Here is a 17,458-nt window from a genome sequence, read left to right as displayed (position 1 = left end):
ACCCATCCAGAACAACCCACCAGTTGAGAACCACTGTATTAGGAGACAGAAGCCAGATACGGCTGCCGGGGCAAAACACCTAAAGCCCCTGAACTAAAAGAGTGGATAAACATTACGGTTCAAACAGCTTCATATGAAGTTTTGCTCGACAAGATGAACAACAGGAATAAGATCAAGGCTCCAGTCTGGGACTTTTTCACATTGACTGATGATCCACTTATAGCAGAAAGTAGTTTATTAAAGTGGACTGCAAGTATACTCATTTTATACTAAAACTAGTATTAGTATTAGTATTAAATTAGTAGGCCTATACTTTCTACTACGCTACAAGTACATGGTCCATAGTGTAAATGGCAGTTAATCTTGTCTATGATCATTTATGCAGTTCTGCCACTTTACGTTTTTCTTGTGCTTTTATTTTGAAGAACCCACTCTTATTTTGTTACTTCCTGTTATGCCGACGCTAGACTTCCTGCTCTCGTCTCAGCAGAACGACATGCTGCTCATGTTACTCCAGAGTTGGTAAAATATATACACAAACTATTTACATGTCGTAGCCTGTATTGAAGCTTATGAAAGGGTGTTTAATTGCAGTTCGCTCCGTGTTTCTGTCATTGTGTTTTTCGTATAAGGACTGTTACCACGAGATGTGTGTGGAAGACAGGCTGCTAGCAGGTTGTGCTCAAACTTAGCGCCCTTGGAAGCAGAAGGAGGTAGGAGGAGACTAATGGTGCATTCATTGTAAAGAGAGTGATTCATTTCATTTAAAACAAAGAGAAAACTGTCTTTATTTTTCATTTACATAAAAGCTGTAACTCGTAGCAATTTAAAAAGGGTAATTTCATGCAAAATTCATTATTCAAGTTTACTAAAATGTATTTGTTTAAGTTTAAAATGTGAACATGATTTCTATATATTATTCACTGAATTCTGGTATTATGGCATTTGTATTTCTGTCTATTTTCATAGTTTTCACGGTGTCATGGTGTCAGGAGGTGAAAAGAGGAGAGAATTAAAGTAACACCAGTCGAAGCTCTCTGCGTCACGTGTGGTAATTCCAAGTGGGCCGCTACAGTGAAAACTCCATGGCTGCAACAGACCTGCCATCCCTGCCGAGAAGCTGACGCCATCTCATCTGAGATCCAGCTACCGACCTGTTACCAGCCAGCTGACTTCGTTCGCATCCATATCATGCTCAGGCAAGATTAAAAAGGACAGCACACTAAAGGTACAACGACGGATACTGAAAAAGAGACATTGAGTGCCAAGGAGCAAAAAAGGACTATTCACACACACTACACATACATACAAGCTTACAGCGTAACTGAAGTGTTTTACATACCAACGTATCATATTTTGAGGTCAAAATAATTCGTGAGTTGGTTTCCAATGCATAACGGTTCTGAAATTGGTGAATATTTCAAGACAAGTGGCACATGTGTTTATGGAGTAATAATTCATGACATGTCTGTTTATGAGAAAGTTTAAAAGGTGAAGCTCTTTAGCTATTAATGTCTATAGCGCTCATTTATGACATTTTTGTTGTTACTGTTTTATGCTAAAAATCCCATTGAATGTCCATAATCCGTAAATGCTTGACATAAGTATTACTCTGTGGTAAATGATAACTACAGCTTATAAGTATAGACTCAAGCATAGGGCAATCAGAGGCTACAGTCGACCTAAAGCAGTTGCACAAACAAACAAAATGTCACTCCCAACAGAAGAAACGGACAATCCCACAGACACGCCACTCAAGTCTAGCTCACGTGAGAGAAAGCTAACAGAGAAAGGCCAAGAGATGCATAAGGAAGACATCAAAAAACGTGTAAAAACATTTAACAAAGCTTATGACTCTTGGAAGCTAGTAGCAAGGGAGACAAGGACAAAACTAAAAACCCTCTGCTCATTAGAAGACCTCAATAAATTACAGCAAGGTATTGAAGCAAAGCACGACGCCGTAAGACAGCAATATGAACCTATCCTACGTAACAGTAGCACCACATCTGAGATCGTCAACAAAATGGACGCCTGTGTTACACTAACAAAGGAAATCTGTAATCTCATAAGTAACCGTCTAGAGACTGTTAATGAAGATTATAATAATCAACTTGAGAAAGAAAGAGTAAGAGAAACGTTAAACAAAAATGAATATGGGTCTGTCTTTGGCTACACCAAAACTGAAACTGCAAGCTCCTTAGAGTCATCAGAGGAATCGAGCAACCACTCTGACTCGACCAGCACCCAGAGCGGTAGAGTAGACGCAGAAGCAGAGCTTGCTGCTAAGCTAGAGCAATCAAAGGCCATAGAAGAAATTCAAGCACAGAAAGCACATCTTCACAAGTTAGAAAGTGAATGGAAACTCAAAGAGGCAAAAATGTTGTCAGAAATGAAACAACGAGAGGTGGAAATGCAACAACAGTTGGAACAAGAGAGAGCAAAACTGCAGCAGTTACAAGCAGAAAAAGACGTTGCTGTAGCAGCAGCTCGTGTGAGAGCATATGATAGTTTTGAAGGTTTTGAGAACCACAACGAAGAAATTAACAACAAAACTAACCCTGCTTGCTACAGAAAGCTAAAAACTGAACCTCAATTGAATCCAGCCGCTACATCATTCCAACCTCGCCATGCAGCTTCTGAAATGACAATGACCCAGGAGTCTGTCAGTTTAGCACAAGCAATTGCTAGCTCATTAAGTATGAATCGCTTGCCAGTCCCTGAACCCACCACGTTCAGTGGTGACCCTTTAAGGTTTACAGATTGGAAAATGTCATTCATGACTCTTATTGACAGAAAACCACTCCCAGCAAGCGAGAAGATGTTTTATCTAAAAAATTATCTTGCTGGAGAGGCGCGCAAAGCTGTAGAAGGTTTCTTTTATCGAGATTCAGAGAATGCATACAATGGAGCGTGGAAAGTTTTACAGGACAGATATGGGAATCCGTTCATCATACAGAAAGCTTTCCGTGATAAGCTCATGAAATGGCCAAAGATCAGCGCAAACGACCCACTAGCACTACGAGAGTTCGCCGACTTCCTCCAAAGCTGCACTGAGGCAATCCCACATGTCAAAGGACTAGCTATACTTAACGATTGTGAGGAAAACCACAAGTTGCTCAAAAAACTGCCAGAATGGATCGTTCGAAAGTGGAGTCGTATTGTTGTAGATGAACTTGACACATCAGGCAGCTATCCAGATCTTACATGCTTCACAGAGTTCCTGAGCAGAGAAGCACGGATAGCCTGTAATCCTATTGCTTCTCCACTGTTGATAAATTTCAAACCGATAGATGATAGAATCCCAAAGAGAGCCAAAGCCTTCAACACAAACACACAACCAAAGAGTTTCGCTCAAGAGAAACAAGAAGTAAACAGCAATAAACCAAAATCACCTTGCTTTGTCTGTAAAAGTGAAGCTCATGGTATCACAAGGTGTCCCACTTTTGCAGCCAAGAGTGTTGAAGATAAAAAGACATTTATTCATGAAAATCGGCTCTGCTTTGGATGTTTGAGAAAGGGTCACATGACTAAGGATTGTAGGAGGCGACACACATGCAACACATGCAACCGTCGTCACCCAACCTGCTTGCACGAAGACAGGAAACAAAGACCTGTGGAAGCAATAACAAGTAGCCCCACTTCCACAGGAGAGCATGCGAGCCAGGAAACACACAAAGTCATGTCCCATACATCAACACAACGCACGTCTGCCACCTCAAGTATCGTTCCAGTTTTTGTGTCGTCAGTACAAGAACCACACAGAGAAGTACTCACATACGCGATACTAGACACACAAAGTGATTCAACGTTTGTCTTAGATGATGTACTTGATAAATTAAATGTGGATGTCCAACCAGTAAAACTGAAACTTAGTACTATGACAGCAATTGACACAATAATATCGAGTAAGAGTGTTCATGGTCTACAAGTTCGAGGACTCCACTCTGAGAGCTGCATTCAACTACAGCAGGCCTACAGCCGTGACTTTATCCCCGTGGATAAATCTTATGTTCCAACGAAAGAAACAGCATTACTGTGGCCTCATCTCAGAAACTTGGCAGATAAGTTACCACCCCTCCAAGACTGTGATGTAGGGCTCCTAATCGGATACGACTGTCCAGCAGCACTGGCTCCTCGTGAAGTCATCTTAGGTGACAAAAATCAACCGTTCGCACAGAGATCAGAACTAGGATGGAGTATAATAGGCTCATCAAACCCCCACCTAGACAGACAAGGAAGTCAGAGCTTTGTGCACCGGCTCACAGTTAAAGAACTGCCAGTTCCAGCAGCGACAGATGTTCTAAAGGCCCTAGAATCAGACTTTATTGAGAGAACTTATGAGGATAAATATGTGTCCCAAGAAGATGTTCATTTCATACAGTTCCTCAGTAACCACATCACACAGAAGGAGGACGGGCATTATGAGATGCCTCTCCCGTTCAAAGGCAACAGTCCGCCCAACCTGCCAAACAACAAGAGGTTAGCCACAGTTCGCCTACAGTGTCTTAAGAAAAAATTAAAGGCCAACAAACAATACTATGATCAGTACAAAACTTTCATGGAGGAAACCATTGACAAGGGTGATGCAGAGCCTACCCCTACAACATCTGAGGGACAGACAGAGTGGTACCTGCCGCATCACGGCATCTATCACCCCAGAAAACCGGATAAGTTGAGAGTCGTTTTTGACTGTTCGGCCAAGTTCCACGGTGTTTCTCTAAACGACACTCTGCTAACTGGACCTGATCTAATCAATCCTCTGGTAGGAGTACTTTCTAGATTCAGGAAGGAAGCTGTAGCCATTATCTGTGACATTGAAAGAATGTTTTATCAATTTTCTGTCACTCCTGAATCCAGAAATTATCTGAAGTTCCTCTGGTGGAAAGGAGGTGATCTGGAGAAGGAACCACAAGAGTACCGGATGGCGGTTCATCTCTTCGGAGCCGCTTCGTCTCCAGGATGTGCCAATTTTGGTTTAAAGCATCTAGCACGACAGCACAAAGCTAACTATCCTCTAGCTTCAACATTTGTGGAGAAAAACTTTTATGTTGATGACGGGTTAGTCAGCGTTTCATCGGTCGATGAAGCCAAGAAATTGATCACTGAGTCGCAAGAGTTGTGCAAAAGAGGAGGCCTTCGCCTTCACAAATTCAACTCAAATGAAGAAGCAGCGCTCTCTTGCTTAGACTCCTCTGAAAGAGCAGCAAATGTTGAGCCTCTAGGTTTCGATCCAACCCCATCAGAACGTGCACTCGGAATTCAATGGTCGATAAAAGACGACACTTTCAGCTTTAACATCAGCTTGAAGGATCAGCCTTCAACTCGTCGTGGTTGTTTGTCTGTCATCGCCTCTCTCTACGATCCACTCGGATTCATCGCTCCATTCAGCCTAAGTGGAAAACGTATCCTTCAAGAGCTTTGTCACAGAGGCATCGGATGGGATGACTCACTCCCAGAAGACATAAAGCCACGGTGGGAGGAATGGATAAATGGTCTTCTTAAATTGAAAGAGGTCTCAATCCCAAGATGTTACCACCCACATGACTTTCAAAACATTGTCAGTGTAGAGTTACACCATTTTTCAGATGCCAGCTGTGTAGGATACGGTGCATGTTCTTACCTCAGGTACAAAAATGACAAGAATGAAGTCCATTGCAGTCTCATAATGGCAAAAGCAAGGGTCGCACCCTCAAAGGTCACAAGTATCCCGAGACTTGAACTCGCAGCAGCGGTGGTTTCTGCAAAAGTAAGTGTTCTGTTAAAGGGTGAGCTTGACATGAAAATTGATCGAGAGTTTTTCTGGACTGATTCACAAGTTGTGCTTGGGTACATCAACAATGATGCTCGTAGGTTCCACATATTTGTTGCAAACCGTGTTCAGCTGATTAGAGATAATAGTGATCCCAGTCAGTGGTATTATGTGGAAACCTCAGAAAACCCGGCGGATCACGCATCCCGAGGTCTTCATGCTTCAGACATTCACTCAACGAACTGGCTGCGAGGACCGAAGTTTCTCTGGGAGCGTGAACTACATCTAACACCCAGTACTCCAGCAGAATTGCTCGTCGGTGATCCTGAAGTCAAGACAATTCAGGTGCTTGCAACCGAAGTCAAAAACTGCAACGACATCCTCAAGCGTCTGAGTCAGTTTTCCTCATGGACAACACTTGTAAAGGTGGTTGCAAGAATCAAGAGACTGAGGTCTAAACAAAAACATAGTGAACATGTGACTGTGGAGGAGCGTGAGAAGGCTGCTGAGACCGTGATTAAAATCGTACAACAGCAAGCCTTCCCCCATGAGATAAAGATGCTTCAAAGTGAGAAAGACCTTCCAAACTCAAGCTCTCTCTTCAGCCTCGATCCTATCTGGTCTGAAGGACTTCTGTGTGTTGGTGGGAGATTAAAACAGTCATCTCTCTGTCACAAAATCAAGCACCCAGTCATCTTACCAAACAACAGTCATATCACTAAGCTGATTGTGTCCCACTACCATGCTAAGACGTGTCATCAGGGTCGAAGCCAGACACAAATGGAGCTTCGGACAAATGGATTTTGGGTCATTGGTGGGAGCAAGCTGGTTGCTAAACTGATACACACCTGTGTGCTTTGCAGGAAACTTCGACGGCCGACTGAGAACCAGCGGATGGCTGAACTCCCTAAAGAACGTCTTGAAGCCTCAGCACCTTTTACAAATAGCGGCATGGACTGTTTTGGCCCGTTTATTGTAAAGAAAGCCCGCAAAGAATACAAACGATATGGTCTGATTTTCACATGTCTGTACTCAAGAGCTGTCCATATCGAGATGCTCGAAGATTTGTCGACAGACTCATTCATCAACGCATTGAGATGCTTTATCAGCCTCAGAGGAGCTGTCCGACAACTACACTGCGACCAAGGTTCTAACTTTGTTGGTGCCAGAAATGAGTTTAAGGAAGCACTTAAACAATGCGACACCAAGCTACTGGAAATCTTCCTGTCTGAGAGGCAATGTGAATTTCTCTTCAACGCCCCCTCTGCCAGCCACGCAGGCGGTGTCTGGGAACGGCAAATTCGAACTGTTAGAAATGTACTGAATGCTACTTTTGCCCAGTGCCCAGGTCGACTTGATGACGCCTCTCTCAGAACACTGTTATATGAGGCCATGGCAATCGTTAACAGTCGCCCATTAACAGTAGATGGAATCAATGATCCTCATGCACTCGAACCTTTAACGCCAAATCACCTCATCATGATGAAATCTAAAGTTGCTCTTCCTCCCCCTGGCGTGTTTGTGAAGGAGGATTTGTACGCTACAAAGAGATGGAGGAGAGTTCAATATCTCATTGAACAATTCTGGGGTCGCTGGAAAAAGGAATATTTGCTTAACATATCAACAAGACAGAAATGGCACTTACCTCAGCGCAACCTCAGAGCCAATGATATTGTCATCATAAAAGACGACAACCTCCCGAGAAATCATTGGCAACTAGGACGAGTGGTGGAGACTGTTCAAGACAGCGACGGCTTAGTACGTCGAGTTAAAGTGCAAGTAGGAGAGCGCAAGTCTCAAAGGAAACAAGATCCCCCCTCCAAACCATCAGTTATTGAGAGACCAGTCCAAAAATTAGTGCTTCTCCTTGAGAACTGATTAGAACAAACAAACATAATAGTTATATGCACACTGCTTTATTGATAAAATGTAGGACTAATCACCTGTATACTTTTGATAGTTCAACATGAAGTTACTCGTTTATTACAGTCAAGAAATCCTGTACAATTCATTTGCTCTTTGTTTATTTGCTCATTCATTGTAGCAGGATTTGGTGGGAGTGTAAATGGCAGTTAATCTTGTCTATGATCATTTATGCAGTTCTGCCACTTTACGTTTTTCTTGTGCTTTTATTTTGAAGAACCCACTCTTATTTTGTTACTTCCTGTTATGCCGACGCTAGACTTCCTGCTCTCGTCTCAGCAGAACGACATGCTGCTCATGTTACTCCAGAGTTGGTAAAATATATACACAAACTATTTACATGTCGTAGCCTGTATTGAAGCTTATGAAAGGGTGTTTAATTGCAGTTCGCTCCGTGTTTCTGTCATTGTGTTTTTCGTATAAGGACTGTTACCACGAGATGTGTGTGGAAGACAGGCTGCTAGCAGGTTGTGCTCAAACTTAGCGCCCTTGGAAGCAGAAGGAGGTAGGAGGAGACTAATGGTGCATTCATTGTAAAGAGAGTGATTCATTTCATTTAAAACAAAGAGAAAACTGTCTTTATTTTTCATTTACATAAAAGCTGTAACTCGTAGCAATTTAAAAAGGGTAATTTCATGCAAAATTCATTATTCAAGTTTACTAAAATGTATTTGTTTAAGTTTAAAATGTGAACATGATTTCTATATATTATTCACTGAATTCTGGTATTATGGCATTTGTATTTCTGTCTATTTTCATAGTTTTCACGGTGTCATGGTGTCAGGAGGTGAAAAGAGGAGAGAATTAAAGTAACACCAGTCGAAGCTCTCTGCGTCACGTGTGGTAATTCCAAGTGGGCCGCTACACATAGTATACTTGCTATACTACTTTTACTAAAGCATACTTAATAAAATGACTTGAGAGACGAAGGAACTTCAGATGACTCAGTTTATTCATCATTTCTACGTCTCAGCTCAGGACTTACAACTAGAAACCCTCAGAGTGGAGACAGTGTGTGTGTGTGTGTGTGTGTGTGTGTGTGTGTGTGTGTGTGTGTGTGTGTGTGTGTGTGTGTGTGTGTGTGTGTGTGTGTGTGTGTGTGTGTGTGTGTGTGTGTGTGGGACAACAGCTCTCTTCATAGTGTATCAGTGTATCCGGGTCAGCTGTGCAGGAGATGCTGAGGGTCCTGCAGCTGGTGTGTGTGTGTGTGTGTGTGTGTGTGTGTGTGTGTGTGTGTGTGTGTGTGTGTGTGTGTGTGTGTGTGTGTGTGTGTGTGTGTGTGTGTGTGTGTGTGTGTGTGCTGAATGAGGAGATCTCCCCTATACAGCCAGAGCAGCCAATCAGAGACCCTAAACCAGCCAATCAGAGAGCAGCACACACTGATATAGACCCTAAACAAAGATGGGTTTATGTGGAGCGGCGTCTCACTCGGATCGTTGTTTCATCTTTAACGAGGTTTAAACCTTAGCTGCTAACGCTATGTGGCTAACGTAGCGTTAGCAGCTAACAGCTGTTCAGCCCCCAGACCTGCTGACAGCTTCAGCTGTTGTTGTGGTTACAGTGGGGGGGGGGGGGGGGGGGGGGGGTGATGAGCTGGCCTGAAGCTAGCCTGTTAGCATGATGCTACATGCAACAAAACAATGGAAAAAACATCTGAAGTTTATCAGCTATAAGTCAAAGTGAGTCAGAGACGGTCTCCATCATCAGTGGTCTCACAGAAACAAGTGGACTGAGTTTCTTACTGGAAGCGGAGACGGAGCAGATCAGAGTTAAAGCTGCTCAACAGCAAATTCCTCCGGGATCACATTATTCTCAATTCACAGCAATTACACCGTGTGTGTGTGTGTGTGTGTGTGTGTGTGTGTGTGTGTGTGTGTGTGTGTGTCAGCAGCTCTCTGATTGGCCGTCTGCTTCTCCTGGTGTTTTTGTTTTGCTGAGTTTGTGAGTTGTTGTTGAATGAGATGAAAAACCTTCGAATGAGAAACAAACATATTTAAAATGATTGACAGCTGCACGTTACTGAGTTTACAGATAAAAAACATGAAACAATCATAGAGTGTGAGTTTATAAAGTTGTTACAGCTCCTCACAGTCGCCTGCAGCCTCTGACAGAGTGGGCGGAGCCTCAGCTGCATGTTGAAGTAGCTCCGCCTCCAGGAGCTTCAGAAGTTAAAGTTTAGTTGCATACAGGACAGTGAACAAAACCATTGATCAATTATAAAGCAATGAAAAGATGGTTGTAGCAGATTTAGCTTCAGCAGCTAGTTTCCATCTGTAGTTCAGGTTTAGTTACAGTTCCAGTTGTTCCTCATCGCCATCCTTCATCCTCTGTCTTCAGCCTCTGATCTGATCTGAGTTCATGTTGTTTATTCTCTGGCTTCCGGAAATTTCCCATCTCTGAGGAGAACCCCCCCCCACACACACACACACACACACACACACACACACACACACACACACTGTCTCCACACATCATTATCTTGTGTTTTCCTGGAAACGTCTCCTCATCACAGAGACTCTCATGTGGAGATCAGATCTTCACTCTGAAGTCACTAATGTCGTTTGTAAATGTTATAAAAAGAAGAAGAAGTGAGTGAAGTCTGACCTGCTCATCTTCACCACGTCTCATTAGAAACCAACACTAATGTAGAGAAGTTTGGTGCAACACAAATATATGAAAAGACCAAACACACAAGAACACACTGTATCAATAAGTATCAATAACACAGTTTATCAATATCAAATATATATTTTATATTATATTACAGAGATGGACAGAGTACTCGACCCCAGTACTTGAGTAAGAGTACAAATACTACTGCTCAAAATTTACTCCGTTACAAGTAAAAGTAGCTCAGTCGACATGTTACTAGAGTAAGAGTAAAAAAGTACTTGCTTTTAAAGCTACTTAAGTATCCAAAAGTACATGCTTTTAAATTTACTTTGAGTAAAAGTAAGATTAAGAGTACATTTCTTATTTTTCACATCAATGAATTACTATAATTTTTTCTAAATGATTTTAAGGAGCTTTTAACTCTTGTTTCTGAGAATTAACTCTTTGAAAGCAGCTGCACTGATGTGCTGCTTTTAGGGGTTAGGGTTTCCTTCTTTGACAAACAGCTTGTGTCCAATAGGATTTTAGAGAGAAAAAAAGAAAATAAAAGAGCAGACCTGAAAGTAACGAGTACTTTTCAGCCTTCCTAGAAATTAACTTGAGTAAAAGTAAAAATATTTGTCTTGGAAATGTATTCAAGTAAATCAAATAAATCTAATACTCAAGTAGCCTAAAGTACAAATCCTCTGGATATGTAGGAGCTACTTAAGTACAGTACTCAAGTAAATTTACTCCGTTGCTGTCCACCACTGTTATATTATATAAAATATATTAGGCTATATATTATATTTTTTTATATTTTTACTTTTACATCTGTTTACATGGGGAGAGAGAGAAACAGCGTATATGTGCGAGTGGGCGGGGCCAGGAGACGCTCTCTCCTCTCATTGGCTGCCTGCAGCAACGGGCTGCAGCCGCCGGGACCGATCCCCGGTCAGAGAGCGGCGGAGGCTCAGAGAGAGAGAGAGAGAGAGAGAGAGAGAGAGAGAGAGGAGAACTAGAGAACCAGAGAACCGGAGACCGAGCACCGAGCTCCAGCTCCAGCTGCGGGTCTGAGTCCGGGAGGAGACGGAGGAGACGCTGCGGGCGGAGAGACGCGATGAGGCGGCGCAGCGGCGGAGACAGAGCCGCTGATCACGGAGCTTCCTCCCGGGTCATGGAGCCGCAGCGGAACCGACAGGGACCGACCGGGACCGGACCCACGCTGCTCCGGACCCGGGGTCAGTGAGGAGGATTGGGTCAGAACCAGAACCAGGACCAGAACCAGAACCAGAACCAGGACCAGGACCAGAACCTCCAGGACCAAGTCTGCGCCTTCTGCTCTGTGACTGAGACACCGCAGCGGACTCGAACCTGAACCTCTGAGAAAACACAGGTGAGTGTCCACTGGTCCACCGGTACCGAACCGGAGTTGATGTGTGTGTGACCCGGGTCCAGAGGTCAGAGAGCAGCCGCAGCTGGAACTTCTGGAAAACCAGGAAAACCAGGAGAGAGGATCAGATCCTCTTCTGTTTTGATCCTGTTGATAGAAACAAAACTGAGCTTCCTCAGGAAATTAATATCAATTAATATTATTAGGCTATATATTAAGTATATCATTTATAACATCTCATTAACATATTGACCCCGATTCTGTGACGTCACAGCAGCTGATGAACATTTAAACCCACTTTGATTTTAATTTGATGGATGAAGCAAAAACATCTGATGATGATGATGATGATGATAAACAACATTAAATAATCTCTCTGTGCGTGTGTGTGTGTGTGTGTGTGTGTGTGTGTGTGTGTCCATGACACCTATGGACACACACACAAACACACACAAACACACACACTTTGGTTTGACAGTGAGAGGACGATGATTAGTCAGTGACCATATGAGTGATGCAGTGTTGTCTTCTGGGTAATGTAGTCCACACAGGGTCGCTGTGTGTGTGTGTGTGTAACTTGTATCTGTGTGTGTGTTGCAGGTGATGTAACCTGCGACCGGCTCCTTCTCCTCTTCGTCCTCTCACCTGTTGGATCTGCAGAACTAAAGAGACAGACGACCCCCCCTCCCCCCTCCCCCTCCTGACTTCTGACCTCTGTCACCATGGGAACCGTGCTGTCACTCTCCCCCGGGTCCCGGAAGTCCAGTTACTATGACAACCGGCCGGGCTCGCTCAGCCACTACCCGAGCCTCAGCAGCCGCTCGCTCAACAGCCAGAAGGAGCGCGGCGGCGGCGGCGGCGGCGGCCTGAGGCGGGGTCAGTCCATCTTCCTGCCCGCCCTCACCTGGAAGAGACTGGTGGCGTCCACCAAGAAGAAGACCGGCGCCAAGAAGCCGCTCGCCGAGCCACTCAACAACAACAGCATCAACATCTACCAGAACGCTGGCGTGCTGCAGCTGAACCGCCACAACGTGAAGAAGAGCTTGTCGTGTGCCAACCTGTCCAGCTACGACGGCCCAGCCGGTCTGGGTCTGGGCTACGGCCTCGCCCCCCCCCACGCCTACGCCTACAGCCAGTCCCAGCCGCTGTCCTCGGTGAAGACGGTCCCTCCGGCCGCCGTGACCTCGTCGCCGAAGCGCGTCATCGTGCAGGCGTCGACCAGCGAGCTGCTGCGCTGCCTGGGCGAGTTCCTGTGCTGCCGCTGCTACCGCCTCAAGCACCTGGCGCCGGCCGACCCGGTGCTGTGGCTGCGCGGCGTCGACCGCTCGCTGCTGCTGCAGGGCTGGCAGGACGTGGCCTTCGTCACGCCGGCCAACGTCGTCTTCGTCTACATGCTGTGCAGAGACGTGGTGGACGGAGACGCGGTGGCGTCGGAGCACGAGCTGCAGGCCATCCTGCTCACCTGCCTCTACCTGTCCTACTCCTACATGGGCAACGAGATCTCCTACCCGCTCAAGCCCTTCCTGGTGGAGGCGGGGAAGGAGGCGTTCTGGGACCGCTGCCTCGCCATCATCGACGCCACCAGCGCCAAGATGCTGCGCATCAACGCCGACCCGCACTACTTCACTCAGGTGTTCGCTGAGCTGAAGAGCGAAGGAGGCTGCGGCCCCCAGGACTACAGCCGCGTCCTGGACCGGTGAGACAGGTCCAACCCCCCCACCCCCCCGACTGGACGCATGCCTTTCTTTACGTTCACCTCACCCCCCCCCCCAGTGAAGTCCACCCCCACCAGACTGAGCCACAATCACAGGTCACAGATTCAGGAACTGACCCACTGCAACAGTTAGCCATTAGCTGTTAGCCGTTAGCCGTTAGCTGTTCCATTTGTACTCGGAAGTCGAGCTGCAACTATCGATTAATCTGTCAATTATGTAAACGATTAATCGATTAATTGCTGCAGCTCTACTTGGAAGTCGGAATGTCCAAGTTCCGAGTCCGAGGTTTCAACTGGAACGCCTCGAGGTCCAATTTACTACTCGGAAAGTCGGAGGATCCTCACAAGTTGACTTCAAAGATGGCCGCCCCGTGTGTAAACAAAGTAGAAGCTGTTCAGTGTATTTAAACATCCGACTAGTTTTTGTTGCACTAAATCACGCTGCCGTAGTTTAATTTACATTTTAACGTGGTTTGTGTGAACTACAACGCAGGCCGTGCTAACAGTGGCTAACAGTAGCCTGGTAGCTTTCGTAGACGCGGCCATCTTGTTTTCCAACTTTATAACTGGGTGATGACGTCGTTTCCAACTCCGACTTCCAACTTCCGACTTCCGAGGTAAATGGAAACGCAACATTAGCCGTTAGCCGTTTCCATAGAGACTTTAATGAGAAACTAACGACCTGAGTGTTAGCCTGCTAGCCGCCGCCGTTAGCCTCTGATGTTGGTACCAGGGTGATGGGGGGGGGGTCCATGGTCCTAGTCCTGGTCCTGCTGTTCTCTGTGGATCATCAGAACCAACAGGAAGTCCGTCTGTGGGCGGAGCCTCTGCCTCTGTCTCTGTCTCTCACCTGAGGAATCTGGATTTAAATTGGACGTGTGTGTGTGTGTTGACACGTGTATGTGTGTGTGTTTGTTTGTGTTTGTGTGTGTGTCAGCTGTTTACCACCCTCCACCCCCCCTCCCACCCCCCCTTTGTTCCAGGCCTCTTGTTGACAGTCGTGGTTTTAATGAGATTAGCAGATTACTGTAGCCCCTCCCCCTCCCCCCGCCCCCCCGGGAGCATCAGAGCTAATCACACACACACACACACACACACACACACACACACACACGCGGATCTGAAGCTGTGTTTCCATTCTGTGTTTCCGGCTCGACTCTGGTACCAGGTTCTGTTCTAGAGAGCGTTGCCATTACAGGACAGTTCACCGCCTTTACAGTAGCCGGTCGTCATAGTGACGGCGCCTTTACAGTAGCCGGTCGTCATAGTGAATAAAGTAAAATAGAATTTAATCTAGATCTGTTTATTTTAAAACACGTATTGATGTAAACGTGGTGGTTTCTGTCCGTCCAGACCCCGCGGCAGCGCTGAAGATTCACTTTATAGAAAACCAACATATAGCCTATCTGTCAGAAGGAGTTGTTTGTTTAGTTGTTTAGTTGTTTAGTTAGGCTATCTAGTCATTTATCTCAGCCAGCGGTGAATCTCTGACCAATCAGAGCTCTGCAGCGTTCACAACTCACAGTTTAGTTCCTCTTCACCTGGTTTGGAACCGCGGCCGAGCAGAAACAGGGACATGGAAACACAGAAAGGTCGAATTGAGTCGAGTCGGTAGCACGTAGTGGAAACACTAACGCTCGGTGTGAGTGTAGCCAGTGTTACTGTATCTGGCCCTCTGCGGTGTGTTTCAGTACGGACCGCCCCAGGTGGGGTTTGAACCTTGCACGGCGGGCGACGATGCAAACCGTTGTGCCAAGAGGTCAGTGACCGCTTGGCACAACGGTTTGCACGTCCTCTATGGGTGAGTGAGTGCAGCCGGACCCTCTGTTGTTATGACAACAGCTGTTTCCTGCGTGACATCAGAGAAAAGTTAAATTGTTGATTATCAGCTCCAACCCCCCCCAACCCCCCCTCCCCATGTGTTGTTTGATTCACACACGAGGTCACATGACAGATAAACATGTGTCTCCAGTAGATGTGACCTTTAACCCCCCCCCTGGCTGTTCTGACTCAGTCTCTGGTTCTACTGGAGCCTGGCGGCCATTTTGAGGTCACTGCAGCTCTTTTCTCTCTCTCTCTGGCTGCAACAAGGACACTTGTGTCTTCACCCCCCGCCCTCCCCCTCCTCCTCCTCCTCCTCCCCCTCCGCCCCCCTCCTCCCCCTCTCTGCCCCGTCTCCACACACTCAGCTGTTGTTCTGCCTGTTTCATTAGATTTGACACCAACACCCTCCTCCATTGTCAGGAAAGGACGAGCAGAAAGGAGCTGTTTGTTGGCATCCGTGAGTGTGCGTGTGTGTGTGAGTATGCGTGTGTGTGTGTGTGTGAGTATGCGTGTGTGTGAATGTGGGTCAGAGTTAAGGCAACATCTGCTTCCTCCGCTCGTCTCCTGTTCACGTTAATGAAATCACAAGATTCAGTCCAACATGTTTGTGACACTGAGATGAATCAGGACAGAGATGGAGACAGAGAGGACACGTCAGGAACCAGGGCTGCTTCTCTCGGCCTCAAAGCCAATTAACTCTGTTCTCCACCTGAGCTCATCCAATCAAAGGCCTCGGAGAGATCAGGTGGGGGGGCGTGGGGGGGCTGTGACCCCTGGACCTCTGAGGACAGACAGAGGAAAGACTCTGAGAAACTTGGAGCGTAACCAATCAAGAGGAGTTCTCCTCAGATCGGTTCTTCTGCTGGGACTACTTTCAGCTGCGGATGGAGACACGGTCCAGTCTGGTGTTAAGAGTATGAATCTATCAGCGGCTCTGTGAGCTGCTTCATATCAGAGCATCTCACCTGCTGCAGGGGGGGTGGGTGGGGGGGTTACACCTTCACTGACGATGACGATGATGAAGGTGACGGTGATGATGTAAATACGTGGCGCCGTGAGGAAGGAGACGTCGCTGTGTCGCTGTGTGGTAGCGTGCATGCCGGCCGCCTAGTTTAGACACATTACTTTTTTTACCTGCTTCTGACTTTTATATGTACGGATTGTTTCCATAGCAACCGAAACTGGAGGAAACACGACGTCAGCGGCATGAAGTCGTCATGACGATGTGTTCATGTTTAGAACCAGAGATGAGAACACAGGAATTAGAACTGAACAGCTTTTTATTTTGAAATCAGATGTTTGGGTCTGAAGCCCCGCCCCCACAGAGCTGAAGCCCCGCCCCCACAGAGAGCAGGAAACCTCTTCAGGGCCACCGTACACAGGCGCCATCATCATGTAGCTCCGCCCCTTCATCTCACTGAGATCAGTATATACCTGTCTACCTGCCCCTCCCCCATCTCCATGGTAACCAGCTGTCGTCACCTGACTGAAGCAGCTCCTCACCTGCGAAGCTGTGAAAGAAAAGAAAAAACTGTTGACGTCAAAACTTGAAGAAAAACAAATGTGACTGTTTCATTTGTTGATGTTTTTCTGTTTTTTGTTTTTTGTTTGTTTCCTTTTTCATGACGATGACGTTTGTTTACTGTTTTTTTTTGTGATTATTTAATAAAGTTTTGAGCTGAAATCCAAACACCGACTCCTCTATGGTCCCTGAACGTCTCACACTCAGCTGGTTAGCCTAGCTTAGCCTAGCTTAGCATAAACAGTAACGGCCGGGCCTCAGACTGAGAGAGAGTTCAGAACTAGTGGTAACCATGGTGATCCTCTCTCCTCCTGGGCCCAGACAAGACAGATCTGAAAAATAATCAACTACAATAGAAACGTTACATTTTAACTTTTCAGCTAGAAAACTGAGAATTTATAGTATAGAGTATAGTAGAGTATTTATAAAGCGTCTTAGAGATTTCAGTTTTAAGGGCTGAGAATTAGTGGAATTTAGTCCGACTCTCAAATTTAAGAATAAAATAATTTATCAACTTGATTGATTGATTGATTTTATTTGACACTTTCTTATAAAACATGATACATTTCTGCACCATAGTTAATTCATTTAGAATTCCTCCAGTCTAAATGAATCCCTCCTCCCCTGTTTCAGAGACTCCAGATGTTTCAGAGACTCCAGAGGTTTCACAGACCTCCAGATGTTTCAGAGACATCCAGAGGTTTCAGAGACATCCAGATGTTTCAGAGGCCTCCAGAGGTT

The 17,458-nt window shown here is 45.8% G+C and overlaps 1 protein-coding gene across 1 annotated transcript; it reads left to right on the top strand.

Annotated features, from left to right (window-relative positions):
• Positions 1-12,379: 12,379 nt before the first annotated feature.
• On the top strand, positions 12,380-13,357 carry LOC310993438 (cyclin-dependent kinase 5 activator 1; the record flags this gene model as incomplete). Its single annotated transcript, XM_083981788.1, has 1 exon — positions 12,380-13,357. The coding sequence occupies one exon, from the start codon at positions 12,380-12,382 to the stop codon at positions 13,355-13,357; it is 978 nt and encodes a 325-aa protein (XP_083837914.1).
• Between the last annotated feature and the right edge of the window lie 4,101 nt (positions 13,358-17,458).

Source organism: Trachurus trachurus, assembly GCF_905171665.1.
Source record: "Trachurus trachurus genome assembly, chromosome: 11".
Lineage (NCBI taxonomy): Eukaryota > Metazoa > Chordata > Actinopteri > Carangiformes > Carangidae > Trachurus > Trachurus trachurus.
This window is presented reverse-complemented; position numbering and strand designations above follow the sequence as displayed.